The sequence below is a fragment of the Balaenoptera musculus genome, chromosome 14 (genome assembly GCF_009873245.2).
Source record: "Balaenoptera musculus isolate JJ_BM4_2016_0621 chromosome 14, mBalMus1.pri.v3, whole genome shotgun sequence".
Lineage (NCBI taxonomy): Eukaryota > Metazoa > Chordata > Mammalia > Artiodactyla > Balaenopteridae > Balaenoptera > Balaenoptera musculus.
In genome coordinates, this window is record NC_045798.1 from 31687335 (window position 1) to 31705847 (window position 18513).

At 41.1% G+C, this 18513-nt stretch overlaps 1 protein-coding gene across 6 annotated transcripts in view; it reads right to left on the bottom strand.

Annotated features, from left to right (window-relative positions):
* Positions 1 to 18513, bottom strand: part of PTPRM (protein tyrosine phosphatase receptor type M) — a 749712-nt gene that overhangs the window by 126228 nt on the left and 604971 nt on the right. For 4 of the 6 annotated variants that reach the window (XM_036823982.1, XM_036823981.1, XM_036823985.1 and 1 more), the window contains one exon: positions 16749 to 16936. In XM_036823982.1, coding sequence (XP_036679877.1) covers positions 16749 to 16936 — 188 coding nt within the window. Of the gene's footprint in view, positions 1 to 16748; positions 16937 to 17659; positions 17672 to 18513 lie in introns of all 6 variants that reach the window. The other 2 variants (XM_036823980.1, XM_036823983.1) reach the window with 1 other exon arrangement.

Below are 18513 nucleotides of genomic sequence, written 5' to 3' on the forward strand. Positions count from 1 at the left end.
GGGAGTTTGGGATTAGCAGATGCAAACTAGAACATATAGGATGGATAAACAACAGGGTCCTACTATATAGCACAGGGAACTATATTCAATATCCTGTGATAAACCATAATGGAAAAGAATATGGAAAAGAATATATATATATATATATATATATATATATATATATATATATAACTGAATCACTTTGCTGTACAGCAGAAACTAACACGACATTGTAAATCAACTATACTTCCATAAAATAAATTAAAAGAAGAAGAAAACACCAAAAAAAAGAAATTAGAGCTTTTATACACAGCTCCGAAGGCCCAGCAGTGGAAGGAAGAGAGGAAGGAACGAAGCTGCGATGGGAGATGTGTGTGCTTGGCTCAAGTCCAGGCTGCAGGCAGTGATGAGAGAGAGGAAGAGGGATGGTGAGCCCAGGGAAGCAGGAAAGAAGAGGTGACAAAGCACAGGGAGCGGAACATACTATCCCGTTTTCCAAAAGCACTGTGATTCAGAGGGACATTGGGGCTCACGTGAATGATGAAGACCAGAGAGATTCACGTATGAAAGGGAAATTAGACAGGGATGCTCAGTCCATCTACATGTACATCCTGTGTGGAAAGGCGATGAGCAGAACTGGGGGGTCTGCAATCAGAGGGGAGAAACACAAGTGGCTACAGCAGAAAGGATCTCTGGTAATGGGAAGGTGGTGGCCGAGAGTGACGACTGCCATCAGTAACCAACAGCAAAGGGGGGCAGAGGCCCCACTGCACGGGAAGCACGCCACCACGGTTATTAGCCTGCAACCCTGCAGCCACTGGAACTGCATGACGACCAGGTTGAAAACATGGTTTCAGGATGTAAGAAAGGTACGTGGTCTTTGGTAGGTGCCTAATTACTCCTGGAGGAGAAAACAAAAAGGGATGCTCTTAAGAATAGCAACCAAGATTTACTTATCTTTTTAATCCTAGGGTCTAGCTTTGAGAGTCCTCAGTAACATCTGCTGAATGCATGAATGAGCAAATTAAAGAAATACTACCTCGTAGATGCTACAAATCCCAGGGAATCTTTGTTCTCAGAGAATCTCCTTATCATGAGCTATTTATAGGGGAGGAAAGGTATCTGAGAGGAGAAGGTTAAGCAATTAATTTAATTCTAGATTTTAAAATATGCATGCTAGGGCTTCCCTGGTGGCGCAGTGGTTGAGAGTCCGCCTGCCAATGCAGGGGACACTGGTTCGGGCCCTGGTCTGGGAGGATCCCACATGCCGCGGAGCGGCTGGGCCTGTGAGCCACAATTGCTGAGCCTGCGCGTCTGGAGCCTGTGCTCCGCAACAAGAGAGGCCGCGATGGTGAGAGGCCCGCGCACCGCGATGAGGAGTGGCCCCCGCTTGCCGCAGCTGGAGAAAGCCCTCGCACAGAGATGAAGACCCAACACACCCAAAAATAAATAAAGAAATAAATTAAAATATGCATGCTAACATTTCTATAGTGACTAGTAAAAGAAAAAAGTGTACAATTTCCAAATTAGTAGACAGAAAAATAAAACGAGACAAAAATTTAACTAATTAAAAATAGGCAAGAAGAGGTGGGGTGGGAGGAAGAAGCATAAGAAAAAGTAGAACAAACATAACTCACAAAATAAAGTGGCAGAAATGAATTCAAATAAATCAGTAATCGCAGCAAATTAAAAATGTACTAAGTTGTAAATCAGTAGACTTTAAAGGTAAAAGCTGTAAGACTTTTAAAGGTAAAAGCTGAAATAATAAAATCCATGACATATATACACTAATATGTATAAAATGGATAACTAATAAGAACCTGCTGTATAAAAAAAAATAAAATAAAATGCAAAAATTCAAAAAAAAATCCAGCTATATGCTATTTACAAGAGACACAACTAAAATAGAGAGATTGAAAATATATCCAAGAAAATACTAATTGGAAGGAAACTGGCATAGTTATATTGAAATTAGACAATATAAACTAACGACAATGATATTAGTGCCTAATGATGAAATGTTCAATTCACTTAGGAGAGACAGTTCTAAACTTATATTTACCTAATAACTTAGCTTCAAAATATATGACTTCTTTTAACCTCTTTCAGTAATAGATCAAACAGACAAAAAGCTAGTAAGTATACAGAAAATTTGAACAGCAAACTTTTTAAAAAGCGTGATCTAAAGAATATACAGAACTTGGCACTCAACATTGTTGTAAAGAATACATAAAATATTTAAGAAAATTGACCATGTGGACGGCTCTAAATAATGTCCACAAATTTCAATGAATTTTCTCCAATCATCATACATTTAAGTTAGAAATCATTAATAAAAAGACAACCAAAAAATCTGCCATGCTCTGAGAAATAAAACACACACATTCATGCACTCACATGCTCTAAATAATGCATGGGTCAAAGAAGTAATTGTAATGAAAATTTAAAAATACTTAAGGATAAGAGTACTCGACTGTTACTTAGAGGGAAAATTAATACTTAAATAAATGCTTCTACTAGAAAAAAGAAAGACTGAAAATTAATGTGTTCAGCATCTTGTTTAAAAATAAGAATAGAATAAACTCAAAGAAAGTAGAAGGAAAAAAGATCAGGAATATCAGAAATTTAAAACATGCAATATGAAAGATCCACAAGGTCAAAGGTTATCTCTTTGAAACAACTAATAAAACCAACAAAATGTTGGCAAGAATAGTCAAGAAAGAAGAAGGAGAAAAGGCACAAATAAACACTATTAATGATGATAAAGGACAGATAATAAGAAAATATGAACAAATGTATACCCTTGAGTAAAAAATTAGACAAAATTCACAATTTCTATGAAGATATTCACTATAAAATTAACTCAAGAAAAACTAGAAATCCAGAATAGTCTTATAACTACTGAAAGATTCAGTAATTATAAATTTTACCATGAGGAAAATGCCAGACCTAGCCAGTTTTGTAGGTGAGTTCTAAAGATAATTTGCAGTAGAAATTAACACAACATTGTAAAGCAATTATACTCCAATTAAAAAGAAAAAAGGTCACATCTAAAAAAAAATAAAGATAACTTGAATCTCACATGATCTCTTTTAAGGGAACAGAAAGAACACAGAATGCTATCTAATTCATTTTAAAAAGCAGATATATTTTTCATTCTAAAATGAGAAAATAAAAATACAAGAAGGATCATTAAGAGACCAGTAACTCATGGACATAGATGTAAAAATCATTAGTGAACAGCCTTCAGCAATATTTAAAACATATCATGACCAAGTTAGGTTTATCCCAGGAATGAAGGGTTGGTTCAAAATTAGAATATTAACTACATTAATTAACCCACCACACTAACATGTTAAGAAAGAGAAATAAAATAATTATTTTGTATAACAATAAATGCTAAAAAAGCATTCTATCCAATTCAATATTTATCTATGGTAAACAGTATTAATAAACCAGAAATGGAAGGGAATATCCTTAAACTAATTATGACTAATTATTAATCATTAAAAGCCTTTTCTCTGAAAATCAGGACCAAGACAATGATACTAGCCAACCTAAGTTTTATTCAGTGTTGTACTGGAGGTTCTAGTGAGCTTTATAAATAAGAAAAAATAAATGTATAAGGATTAAGAAGAAACAAAACTGTCAGTAATGAAAGTTGACATGATTTCTCCATGGAAAACTCCAGAATAATCTGCAGAGAAATGACTGAAATAAAGATTGCTGAGAAATGTTTCTGGGCAAAGGAGCAATACACAAATATACATACATACACACATACGTATACACACATATATACCTGTATCTCTATATATTTATACATGTACTCTATATACTTGCAATAAAAAGAAAATGTAACTTTAAAAGATACTATTACCATAGCAAATAAGTACACATAACTAAAAGATGTACAAGATTTCATGGAGAACATTTTGAAACTCTGCTGAAAAATATAAAAGAAGATCCAAATAAATAGGCATAAACCAAACTAAGACATGAAGATCCAATATTGCCAAGAAGTCAATTTTCCCGAACTTTGTAAGTGGATCCCACGCAGTTCCAAACAAAATTACAGAGTTTTTCATGAAGCTGACTGTATAAAATGTCAGCTTCATGAAATGTCCATTTTTCATGGACAAGGTGATTCTAAAATGATGGCAGCACAAAGCTTAAGGACAGCCAATACATTTTTAAAGAAGGACAAAGCAAGCATAGAAGAGGTCGTACAAGTCAGTAGGAGACATTAACACCCTAGTAAAAAAACAGGCAAAGCATATGAACAGTTCACAAAAGAAGATTTTCACGTGGCTGGTGAACATATAAAGACATGTCCAATTTCAAATGGAGCAATAATGAGATACTCTTTTTCCACCTATCGAACTGGCAAAGATGATAAAAAAAAAAAAGACTAATCCTTATTTGAGTGCTGGTATGTTGAGGTAAGCATTCTCATGGAAAGTGCTAACGGCGTGTGTGAATTGGTTCAATTTTTCTGGAAAGCAAGCTTTCAACATAATAGGTTCATAAAGAAACTTAAGCATTTTATATACTTTGAACCATTAATTCCACCTCTTGAAATCTATCTATAGAAAATAATGGAGGTAAATCCAAAGAATTATCCATAGCAGTGTTCATGGCAAAGACAAACAAGGTATGAAACGATTTATATAAAGATTCTAATGCATTAAAATATTGGATGGAAACTTACTGAAAACTGAGAGTAAGTTTAAGGGTGATTTTTATTGTCTTTTTTTTTTTTTTTCTTTACACTTTTCTTAAAATTTCAAATTTCTTTCAAAATTTTCTTTTTAAAAAAACATGATAAAATCGGGACGTGGAAACCTTTAAAAACATATTTTGTTACTCTGCATCCTTACAAGTGGTTTTCATCATTGAAATAGAGAAAAAAATAAAAGCAAGCATCCTCTTTAGGCAGATAAATTATGTTAACTGGATTTATAGTATATTCTCTTCATGTTTCAAGAAGTAAGCTTAAAATACACTTAGTAATCAGCCAAGTAAAATATTTTGGCCATAAAATTGTCAAGGAACTCAAATGCATAATTACCTAAAGCACATAAATACAATACATATAAAAACATATGCTAGACGTTTATAATTACACTGAATGCATTATAATTATTCAGTATCTCTTGTATAATTTCCCTGAAGTAAACAGATGAAAGGTTTTCCATGTGTCCCTAAAGGGCAACAATGGAAGATAAAGGGAGTGAAGAAGTTTTTAAAAATTTCGAAGATGCTGAATAATAGGTGAAGCCCATTGAGGACATAAAGCTACTTTTCTTTCAGAAGAAGTTGGAAAAGTCAGCATGTTCTCTTTCTTTTCAGAGACAGGACAGGTCAAAAAGGCTATGGCCTCTGATTCAATATTATTTTGGTCTGAATAAGACATGTAACAATAATGTGGATTTATATAATATAAAATGTGAAAGAAATTAATTCCAAACTTTTAATCCATATATTTCCTTATTATTCACAGAGCCTTACAAACGGGGACAGTGGGGATTAGAGACGGAATGGAACTCTGATCACAGACACCTTTCAGACACGGTGAGGACTTTATACAAAAATGTACTAATGTCACTACTGCACTCTCTCCACTTGGCCTTCCCAGTGTTTTGGAGATGAGGTGGGAGTTAGAAGTGAGAGTGGGAAGAGGTTGAAACGGGGAAAAGAGAGGAGGAAAAAAGAGGAAGGGCACATCAGGACAGAAACTCCCTCATTCAGAAATCCTGAATAAACTCAAAACTGGCAAGAGGGGGCCAAAGAACTGCCCGCGGGTCCCAAGTGATGGCCCTCTAGCCAACCAGTGACCGCCAGGCTTCAGTTCTCAGGCAGCTGGTCAGGGCTGCCCACTGGAGAACATTCCATCCATGGAGGTACATCAACCAAAAAACATCCCATCCATGGAGAAGCATGAACCAAAAAACATCCCGTCCATGGAGATGTGTCAACCAAACTGGGAGTCCAACATCACCAAGGTGACAGCTCGACTAATGATACAGAGACTCTAGGAAGTGCTTGGTCTTCGGAACTGACCCACTCGCTTCAAGGGAGGTGAGTGGTTCGCTCAAGGGTCTAGGGTTAGGGTCTCAGAGAGACTCTTCAGTGACGTGACAGGTCAAAGACTTGGGATCCAGTCTTCTCATGGCCAATCCACTGTTCTTTCTACTTCCCAGCACTGTTCTTGGAAAAAGGATAATTGCTTTTTCAACTGGTTATTTTTTGCATCATTTAGTCGAAGCTGAGACGTGTTATCTTGGTCCTGCCTGGAGGTCAGAGATCCAGTTCACAAGGTTGTTACCATTGTGTTGAATCACCTCATTGAAAAAAGATGCAACCTCTTCCAGAATCTCTTCCAGAGAGGATCTCTGAGAAAACTTTCAGCTTTCACACACAACTCGCGTCTACACTTCCTCTTCTCCCTCCCTCTACTGGGTTGGCTGGCAGTCGTGCAGCAATCCAGGGAGACAGCCTATGGGATCTATGCCTCTCAAGAGCAGCAGCTTGATTTTAGCTTATACCTGGTCCTAGTGGGTTTCCGACGAGCCAGGCTGGCTGATATTTGCAGAATAATTTCCCTGCATTTCTTGACAAGGAAAAGCCAGAGCAGGAGCAATGTGGGAGTGACCACGCTCTTGGAGCTGAGATGCTGAGCAAGTTTAAGGGGCAGCATCTGCTGATACTGAGATGCTGAAACAAACCAGAGTTGGCGCTGTCAGCGGGGCCCCTGGGGCTGGCTCTGTCCTCTGCCAAAGGACAGAACACTTCAAAGCAGATAGAACTGCACAGAGTAAAACAATGCTCCTGCCATGAAATCACAAGTCAAATCAATAAAACCCAAGGTTAAATTCTGTAGGTCTGTGTTTCGTGGTGTTCCATGAAGAAGTTATGTGGTGTAGTGGAAAACAACGTGGCCTTTGGAGTCAACAGATTATGGAGTAAATCCCACCACTCCAAAGTGGGATGACCTTGGGCAAATGACTTACATTCTGAGTCATTCCCTCCTCTGTAAAATGGGTATGATAACAGTGTAATAGCATTGTGGTTAGAAATATCTATGTGTCTCTATCTGTGTGTGTATCTTTGTAGAGTGCTACCACATTAGGGTTAGGGCTAGACCAACGTAGGTCTAACCATCAACATCATCATCATCATTCTAGGAACCAAGCAAGATTTCATGAAAAGTCCACCCCTCAAAACCTTGCTCCCCCTGAAAATACGTCCATGATAACACAAATTACCTTTATGAGCTTTGCATCTGTGTGTGATAACATACAGTTTCTCTCTTGCAACAGTCATGTTTTGAAATGCACTGAAGTCACTAGATATTTCTATATTATTTCTATTAGGGATTAAAAAAGAAATGAAAGCAAATATGGAATAAAAATATTTACCCTAATTTTTTTAAACATATGGTTGGCATTCAGTGAGTAAAAATGATCAGATGGAACCATGCCATTCTTCCCATTTTTCAGTGACGGGTATTGGTTAGGTTCAAGTCGGTCAGCACAGTTTTTCCTGGTTGGACATTGCTAATCCACTTGCTCCTACGTGATGATGTGTACCATTCTGAGTGTGTATTTGTAATTAGTTCTATCCATCTTTAATTTCATCTCCCCTTCTAGGGGTGTATGTGTTGAAATACACAGAAATCAATTCAACAAATGTAAAGTAACATATTTAGCAGTGTTTCTCAAATATGTATTGGATAATCAATTAATATACACTTTACCATATTATCAGTTAATACATTGCCCACGGTATTATTATTGTCCACTATGTTATTCTAATGCAGAGCTATGAGACCGTGGACGGCCTGCTGTCTGGTAACATCCATGTTGGGTCTGAAGGGAGCTGGCAGTCACTCCGGGCAGAAACCACGACGTGGAGCACAGCCCAGAGACAGCGAGGTGCTGAGGGTGTGAAAGGTGCAGGGGCGGATCCACAGGAGCTGGGCCCTGAGGCACGTGGCGGGAAGCTGCCGTGGTTACAGCGACAGCCTGGAGCAGGCCCAGGGCCGCATCCCGGAGGACTGAGCACTCCCTGCTAAGGAGGGGCCTAATTTTGCAAAGAATCCAGAGCAGATGTTTTAGCATCACATGTGATAATATCTGTGTTTCCCAAAGAAAACTGGTTGCAGAGTGGAGGGTAGATGTGAAGGGGGAGAGTAAATGTCGGGGAGAGTTACGAGGGGGTGGGCAAGAGATGAGGGCGGCCGGTGGGCTGGGAGAGGAAGGGATGGAATTGGAAACGGCGGGAGGGGAGGCGGATAGGACTTGGGAGGTGCTGAGGGGAGGTCGGGGGGAGGGGCAATACCAGTGTGCTGAAGCCAAGTGGACCAGGTTAGCAGGCGGTGACAGCATCCAGCTGATACCAGAGACACACGAGGTCGGCAGGTGTGGGATACAGGCATCCCGACAGTCCCTTCTGGGCCGGGTCCTGTGACTAATGGCATCCGACACTAAAAGCATGTTAACAAGTGGGGAAAGCGCCTAACTCCTCCCGGGGGAGATAAAGACAGTTCTAATGACCAGCTTCAAAATGGAAACCAGACGGTAAACTAGAACTACTCCAAACAAACCGGAAAAGGTCCACCACCATGAACTCAAATCAGAGGGAGGAATAGAGAGTCGTGGGAAATAACAATTTTTAACTAAATTTTCCAAAGTTTTCTGAGTCCAGGATATTATCAGGGGTGTGGGCAGAAGGAAACTGGATTAAAAAAATCAGCTAGGGCTTCCCTGGTGGCGCAGTGGTTGAGCGTCAGCTTGCCAATGCAGGGGACGCGGGTTCGAGCCCTGCTCTGGGAAGATCCCACATGCCGCGGAGCAACTAGATCCGTGAGCCACAACTACTGAGCTCTGCGCGTCTGGAGCCTGTGCTCCGCAACAACAGAGGCCGAGATAGAGAGAGGCCCACGCACCGCGATGAAGAGCGGCCCCCGCTTGCCGCAACTAGAGAAAGCCCTTGCACAGAAACGAAGACCCAACACAGCTAAAAATAAATAAAAAATAAAAATAAAGGAATTCCTTAAAAAAAAAAAAAAATCAGCTAACACATAAGAGGTCCTGAAAGCAAGCATGACAAAATGGACCACGCGACAAATAAAAGACACTTCTATATTCGTAGTTTAGTGAAAAATCTACCGAGTATTCACAGTAAAAATCAACCGTCTCTGTTGCGTTATTTAAAAGACGCAGAGATTTTCATCTACTAAGAAAGTGTTCATGAACACATACACTTGACTTGCCCCAAACAGCCTGAAGCAGCCTCAAAATTTCACATAGAAGTTTTTATCATTTTCTCATGGACCTGGCTCAGCATCACCGTAATAATTAAAGGGAAAAAAAATGTCAAAACTTACTTGGCTGCGGCAGCCATTGGAGGCGCAGCTGTTGTGATTCTTAATGTATTTGCAGAGCTTGCCAAGGCTCCCCCATGTCCCCATCCTTGGCTTTCAATGGTTTTGTTTTGTTTATTTTGTGTCCTGTGGGACAGAAAATAACCTGCACTGATTGTGGCAATTGATGGACTCAGCTGGTGCCTCAGAATATGAAGCGGGAACTGAAAAGCACATCTGAAGAGTGTGCGGGCTGGAGGTGAGCGGAAGGGGGTCCCTCCACGCTGGACCACCCACGAGCACGGGCCAGCTGTGTCGGCAATGGGTCCAGCAGGTAAGAACACAAAGCACCTCTCATGCCACCTGCCTCGGCCTCTGTTTTCAAAACCCAGCAAAGGGGCCGCTGGGCACTATTCTTGGAATTATTCTAGAGGTACCTGCCCACTAGCCCCGCACGGGGAGGGACCAGGCACAGGGCGCCCTTCTCCCCAGCGGCACTGCCGCCCACCTGGGGATGCTGGCCTGTCTTCCCAGCTGTCTAAGGGCATCTCATCAGGAATTAGAACTGCAGCCTCCATGGGGAGGAGGTGATTTTTCAGGGAGTGGTTTTCTCTATTTAGTTTTCACTGGCTTCCCTGAGGTGGGGGGCAAGTAAATTAAAAAAACAAACAAACAAACAAACAAAAAACAAACCAAAATGAAACTCAGATTTGGAGGGCAAGTGACACTTTTTTTTGCTAAGACAATTCCTTCTTAGCTCACCACACTTTGTCAAATACAGACAAGGCCATCCAATATAACATTGTGCTTACATTGAACAAAAACAGTTGTTTTACTTAGAAAGCAGGGGGAAGGATGAGAGGGGAAAATATACAATCCATACATTTTAATAAGATCTACAAGGAGCTACTAGGAGTTAGACATGTTTAAAAAAACTCCAGGTTCCTTGGAAAAACGCATAGGTTGTGCTTAAGCCTGAAGATCTTGGCATAAAGCCTCCAATTCCCCAATTTAAACTGAGCTAAAAACCAGTCTCCATGTTCAATTATAAAATTAATCATCCGTGTTTGTGCCCTAGAGAAACACACAGGATAAAAGTAGGTGGGGTCAGGATAATGCTTTTCTAAATAATTTTAGACATATATGTACACACACACATAGTTTTTTGACAAGTAGCTGCCACGAGTTACTTAGGTTTATACATTTCAGATCTAGTAACTGGAAAATAAATGTTTGTGCCCCAGAGCAATATTAATTATTAGCTAATAAAATAGTACCATCAGTGTTTTTCAGGAGGTCCTATGTGGGAGTAGTTTTAAATTGCTGTCCTTCCTTTATCTTAATTTTACAACGATAGCAACATACACTCTTTCAGAACTGCACAACTATTTTCCTACTTCAGGTTAATGTTTTTCTGCTTGGATCCCGGAAGACAATTAGGATCAGTTCAAAAATCCAGGACCAAAGAAGACCTTTTGGGGATGACAGAGGGGCAGGAATTCACTCTCCAGCTGTGCAGGGTCACCCCTGAGGCTGGGACCCTCTCCATCCCACTCAGGTAGCAGGGAGCAGCTCCCACATCTAGGGCAGGGCCTACTGGCTCAGGGCAGAGCTGGAGAATCTTCCTTTTCATTCCAGGTGATAAAGGCCCAGGAGTCTGCAGGGGCAGCCGCTCAGGCCTCCACTGTTTCCTGAGTGCAGCTGTCTCCTTTCTCCACTTCTGGTAAACCCACGGATCTTCTCCAAGGGCTGAGCACAGACTGATCTTTGCTTTTTGGAAGAAAGAATCAGCTCCTCTTTTGTAGCAACGTAAACAAACTTGCCCCTTCCGCTGGGTCTTTCTCCTGAGATCCCCAAACCAGTCTCTGCTGACAACATGCCATTTTCTGTTCAATTCAGCCTGTTTACTTTTTTATTGTGATTCATGTCTGAGTTTCTTCTGAATCAAATTATTGCATTTCCCTGGTGAGAGATGCCCTATGACGATCTTGTTAGAACAAAAAACAAAAACAAACAAAAAAAATCTGCACTCAGTGCTGCTGTCTTATCCCCAGCATGTTTTCCCTCTGGTTTGGACACACTTCTGTCGGCTACTTGAGCGGTAATGAACCCTTCCAGGGTTAAGGCCAGTTTTCAGACATCTCTGTCTTGGAAAAGATAAAGACGAATTTGTTGAAACAGTGTCAACAGAGAGAAAGTCACCATTTCAAAAGTATTTTACAGTCTAAGTGGCTGGTGTTTCCCAACGTACATGGATTGAAGAAAACCGACTGATTGGGTGATTGTGCTGAGTCACGGAGGCAACCTGAGGCTTTCCTGATGGTTTCCCCCAAGAAATGCTTCCGAATTGAAGTAATTCATCGCTTCAACAAATCTGGAAGCCAAGCACTGCATTGCAATTTTTTGCATGGGGAGAAAGGGATGTAGTTCATACTACTCTTTTCCAGTAAATACATTTTCCATCTCCCCTTTACTTTTTGGGTGTGGATTATTATCTTTCAAGCAGTTCCTGTGTGCCGTGTACAACAGCATTTAAAAATTAAGCTGTTTGTATTAACAGATCTCCCTCCAGGTGCAGGAATGAGACGCATGCGTTACCTGAATTCTTCTTCTCTTCCCACGGCGGCCAGAATGATGTCTAAGCTTCTGGGTGGGACACATGTGGCCCTTCACGACAGCGCCCTGACTGCCCACGTTCTCTTGCTTCCGTGTCTACCTGGAATCCCACTCTTTTGCCTTCCCCTGGCCGACTCCAACACATCCTTCAAGGAAAAAGTCATCCTTGCCCAGACTTGCACCCCAAGCCTTCAAAGTACTAACGCAAATCTCTCTTGTGAGGTTTCATGAGAGGTGCTAAAACCACCCCATGACTGCTTCCTCCTGCAGAGGGAGACTCCTGAGGGCAGGACACTCGGTGTCCTCCATGTCCCCAGCACCCAGACGTGTCACATTCACCCCACGTGCTTGGTATTCTCCAGTGAAACTAACAAGCGCAGCTTAAGGTAAGCTTTGCCCCAAATCCGACCTTGCAAAGACACTCATAGAACCATTGTTTAAAAGATAGTATTCTGTGGTCTGTAGCTACACCAACCCTTAGGACTTTTCTAACTTAGATATGAAAATACTGTTTCAACAATAAAAGTTGACAGCATATGCTTTTAAATATTAACTGAGTTTCATATACGCAGTGAGTAGTTTTTAGTATAAGTATGTCCCATGCACTATTTGGGACATACTTATACTAAAGAATTATTCTGTTTATCTGAAGTTCAGGTTTAACTGAGCAAACTATATTTTATCTGGTAAACTGTAAAAAAGAAAAAAGAATAAGTTACAGGGATGTAATATTCAGCACAGGGAATACAGTCAATAATATTATAATAACTTTGACGGGTAATCTATAAAAATATCAAATCACCATGTTGTACACCTGAAACCAATATAGTATTGTAAGTCAACTATATGCCAATATTTTAAAAAAGAAAAAAATATTTAACTTATTTTCTCAGTTCTCAAACTCTTTGTCCACAGAGTCAAACCTACCTATTTATTTAAGTTACTTTTTAATGGCAAGTTTTGATGATACATGGTAAGTGAACTATCTATCCAGAGTGTGAACATAGGAGAGGTACTGAAATTGTAACTGACACAGTTTCCCTGTAAAGACCACGGGGTGAATGCCCTGCCTTGGATCCTATTGTAAATTAGTCCTTTCCTCTTTTATTAGCTAAAGCTGCCACTGAATATCAGATTCAGTTCTAGTACTTATGATGTATTAAATGAGTCAAGCCTCACAATACTCATATGAGGTTGATACTACAGTTATCCCATTTTACAGATGGGGAAACTGAGGCCCAGGAGGTTAGACAGCTTGGCCCAGGCTGAGCTGGAATACCCACAGTCTGGTACCAGAACCTCTTCCCAAACCACGGCCTCTTACCGTCTGATCCTCGAGCTTCACACGACACCAGGCAGCCACACACTCCTGACTTTTGGTGCGGGTTTGAGGGAAGGATGCAGACTTCACAGCAAGATTCAAAGAGGTGCGTTTGGTTAGAGTTCTAAAAGCCAAATTGGGCTTTAAAACATAACTGCTTAAGGATGTTTCCGGATTCACACTGGAATAAAAATCCCCTGGGATTTTTCTCTAAGGAAAGTCGAGCAGGATAACGGCAGCTGGGGTTTGCCGCTGCCCCATTAATCCCCATAAGCTTGGCTGTGCCTCCAGGGAAGATGTGGGCATGTAATTCAGCCATGTGCAGGCAAGGATGGCGAGGGAGAGGGAGGACTTCGGGATGTAGGTGAGAAACTGAGCAGGTGTTCCCCTCTCCCTGCGGCCACTCTACGGATTTACCCTTGTGCCAGCATCACTCCTCATGTCCCGTTTACTCTGTCCCACCACAGTCCTCCCACCCACATCCGCACCCTGCCCCCAGGAGGGGGGTACTTAATAACCTGAAAATTACTGAGTGCTAGGATTATTCCTAACAGAACTTTCCATCTCATATTTCTCCCAATAGCACGTTCCTATTTGTTCCTGCTTTCCTCTCTAGTATTTGCTCTTTTTTCTTTTTTTTCCTTCCTTCTTTTAAAAAAAGCTGATAATGATTTTGGCATTGAAAAGTTTTTACTCCCCCCCTCCTCAGTTTTATTGAGATATAACTGACATATAACATTGTATAACTTTAGGGTGTATAATGTGATGATTGGATACCTGTATATGTTAGTTTTAAACAGTTGTCTCTGGGGCGTGGAGAAAAGGGAGCCCTCCTACACTGTTGGTGTGAATGTTAAGTTGGTGCAGCCACTATGGAAAACAGTATAGAGGTTCCTCAAAAAGCTAAAAATAAGAGTTGCCACATGATCCAGCAATCCAACTCCTGGGCATATACCCAGACAAAACTATAATTTGAAAAGATACATGCACCCCTATGTTCAAGGCAGCATTATTTACAATAGCTAAGACATGGAAACAACCTAAATGTCCATCGACAGATGAATGGATAAAGAAGATGTGGTACATATATACAATGGAATACTACTCAGCCATAAAAAATAATGAAATAATGCTATTTGCAGAACATGGATGCAACTAGAGATTATCATACTAAGTGAAGTAAGTCAGGTAGAGAAAGACAAATACCATACGATATCATTTATATGTGGAATCTAAAATACGACACAAATGAACGTATCTATGAAACAGAAACAGACTCACAGACAGAGAGAACAGACTTGTGGTTGCCAAGGGGGAGGGGAGATGGGGGAGTGAAGGAATAGGAGTTTGGGACTAGCAGAGGCAAACTGTTATATATAGAATGAATAAACAACAAGGTCCTACTGCATAGCACAGGGAACTATATTCAATATCCTGTGATAAACCATAATGGAAAAGAATATGAAAAAATATGAATAATATGTATAACTGAATCACTTTGCTATACAGCAGAAATTAACACAACATTGTAAATCAACTATACTTCAATAAAATAAATTTAAAAAAGAAACAGTCTTCTCTGATCCACTGAATAGCTAGCGTGGGAAAAAGAGTGTTTTGAACTGTAATTAATACAACATTTTATTGCAGAGTATAACAACTCTTAATCATCAATTATAACACACTTAAGATGAGTATACACTTTCAGTTTGCACTTATAAATCATATTTCTTCAGGAGATGTGAATCGGAACTGATTTTCTGCATACTTTCAAATACGCATCATCTATGGTGTGTTATTGGAAGTCCTAAGGTAGGTATTTTAAAATAGTCCATGAAAAATTGGACTCAGGTTATTTTACGAACTGTTATTTGAGCCTATAACTAATCGCTTTGACATTAACATGTTTAATAAACATTAGAGCAATACTGCATTCAGAGGATTGGATAGAACTAAAGACATCGTCTGTATTCATTAGGCTTATATCTTCTCAATAGTCTAATTTTGTCTTTCATAAGATATTAATGCTTTTGGAAGTCTTGCTCTTAATCCTATTAATTCCTAAGCCAGCCTTTAAAAGTGCAGGAGGAAATATGCAAAGGCAGTCAGTTTCACTGAATTATGAATTAAATCACTAAAGGCATACCTAAGAATTTCAGGATGGCTAAAATGCAGAACTTCATCTGGAAATATTTTCTGGACTTAAATCAAACCCTTGGGCCCTGGTTTGTGTTTGTTTTCTTGGCTTTGGAGTCTTTTGAACTGCGGTCGCTGGTAATACCTGAGGACACACGTGTCAGCAGAGCAAAGTGTGTCTGTGTATTTGCCTGCGTTGAACAAAGACCTGGCCTTCAAAGAAGCAGAGCAGTGGTGGGGCTCTGACTGCTGTAATGAGCCTTGGACAATTAAGCTAAACCCAAGATAATGCAGCATCTGGGGCATAAAACTCAGGCATGAGGGCCACCCAAGAGAAGAAAGAAGCAGAGTTTGAACGTCGAAGGATAGGGAGGTGGTAGAAACTGATTTTAAAAATACTCTAATTCCAGACAAGATGTTTTCCAAGTAGGAGCTAGTCAGGTAGATGTAGGACCAGAAACACATTCTTAGATTTAAAAAGCCATGTGGCTTTCTAATCCTATTTTTACTGTAAGCATGCTGCTACTTTATCTTCACCAATGATTGTGAACTAATTTTACTTAATAAGGTAACAGAGAAATCCAAGCTCCTTCCTTCTCCCCCCTCACCACACATACACACACACACACACACACACACACACTCAGTGAAGGTGTGCTCTTTTGAACCAGACTCTTCAAATCAATTAATTCTCTTCGGTTCGGGAAAGACTTTCCAACAGAATTAGGCTGAGGACAGAGGCTGTGAAAGGGGTGAGTCCTACATTTATATATGGTGCCAGAGTATATATCGCTGTTCCTGGAAAGGCCCCCAAGGGCTGCCTGCACTGGATCCCAGGACAGCGACCTGCTCCCTGGGCTGGCGGGACGGTGACAGCTGTCACTGCCGTGACACTAGCTGGTCCCTCTACTGCCATCTCATCTCCATGCAAGACGTTGCTGGTTGGCCTACAACTGTTCTAGGTGGACAGCTTTTTCCTGAGATAACCCTCAAAATTATTGGGATTTAACATCAGACTTTATTATAGGAAAAGCCAGGAAAGGTGATGAGGAATGGGGAAGAGAGCCTGGCAGGCCTCTGTTTTCATGGCGTACTTATGCATAATAAAGAAAAAGGTGAAGAAGTACTTCTCCTCTTTTCATTTAAGGTAGGACATCCCCCCGGTGGCTAAGTCTCACCGCTGGATGGAAGTGGACCCAGGGATGAAACAGCCGGTCCCTTCCTGGCGGCCTCGTGGGCCCCACCGGCTAGGGGAGATGTCGCACAGCCCCCGGCGCCGCGTCCAGGCGGGCGGAGGGGGAGCCCAGGTGCGGGGCGCGTGCTCACCTCGTACTCCTCCTTGAAGCCGTAGCCCTCTGCGCACTTCATCTGCGTGATGTGCTGAAGCAGGTCGGCCACCCGGATGGCAGGGTGCAGCTGCCCCGTCTGGTAGGGCACGTCGGCCGGCTCGCGCTTCTTGTACGTGTGGGGCTGCACCAAGCTGCTGGTGTCACTGGCCATCGTGTGCGTCTCGTCTGGGAAAAGAAGGCCATGGAAAAAGTGAGGGGAACCAGCAGCTACACCGGGGTCGCCGAGAATCTAAGCGGCTGCTGACATCCCCTCAACCTACGGCTGCCACGATCCCCGTGATGGCTCAGCAAAAAAGAAAAGTTAAGTGTCTAGAGATTTCAGTGGGGTTGGCAATACTAGTAGGGATGCGGCAGGAATCTTTGTTTTTACAAAGCAGTCCAAACGATCTCTTGCTTTCCCAAAGCTAGTTGGTAAGAATCCTTTAGCCTTCGGGGGCTCAAGTTCATCGAAGTTTCGGTCTGAAACTTCATCAAGGCCTGGTGCAAAACCAGTCTTGTGTTCTTCCGAAGATTTGTGAACTAGTTTGTATGATGATGGAAATCAACTCTGTATGAATGTTCTGTGAGCAAAGAAAAAGTGCACAAGATGGGTTGGCTTACAAAGCTAGCAATGAAAACGTGGACATGATACATGAGATCCAAGATAACTGGGAGGGTGGCGGGGGGCGGAGAAAGGAACCTGGTTGGATGAGTCAGTTCGCATGCTCCAGGATCAGAAAGCTGGACAGAGTACGGTGGGCCAACACAGCACTCATGGGATGATCTACAGGAGCTAACATGCAGGCCAACGCACAGCAGAACCAGCTGGCTTTGTTCTACAGAGAAGACACCCCCACCCCCCATTCCCTCCACACCTTCTCCATGGGGCGGGCGCATGGGGGAACTTACCATTTATAGGCACTTTTAAGAAGATACATATCAGGAGAAAAGAGGAGGAGAAAAAGGAAACAGGGCATAAGCAATAGTACTGCGTGAATAAGTACAGGTAGTTTTTATTTTGTGTTTTAATTTTACAGTTAAGTTTTCTATTCATAGGTGGTCAGAGGGCAAAGCCTCATTTCTCCCATCACCTTAGGATGGAGGTGTTTAATTTAAGCACTCAGTAAGAAAAGGAGGTTAAAATAGTATCATAATTGCTTTTCATCCCCCATGAACCAAGTAATGACTAAATAAGTCTTAGTTGTACTCCATACATTTTCTCACTTAAATTTCTTGAACAAGTCAACCAAATTGTATTACAAAATTAATGTCAGAATTTGGTCAAATAAGCCTAAAGAGGCTATATTTTAATGGAAGACTCCTAGTAAATTAGATCAATGAACTGCAGAAATTGTAGCTATTAAAAAATGTCTTATGCAGGAAGGTGCTATTAGGTTAAGAGTTCCACATTCTACAGGTTAACTCATTATAATGCTGAATCCCCTCAGCCGTTTTACAACTGAGGGTCTGTCTCATCAAAATATAATGAGAAAGTCACTTAAAATGAGAACATTAAATCAAAATTGATTTCAGGCATAAAGAGTGAAAACATATAAGAAAAGATAAGTTCAACTAAAAAAATGACCAGATTGTTTATCAATAGGGAATTCAGCTATGGGTTTTTGTTTGTTTGTTTAAACTGAGAAGTTCAGCTCCAAAGGAAATTTAGTTCAAGGGCGCTTGGTGAGCTGGGCCTGGCTTTGAAACCTCACTTCTATCTGCATTGCAAAGCACCTGGGATGCATGGTATGAAGGGTGGCACA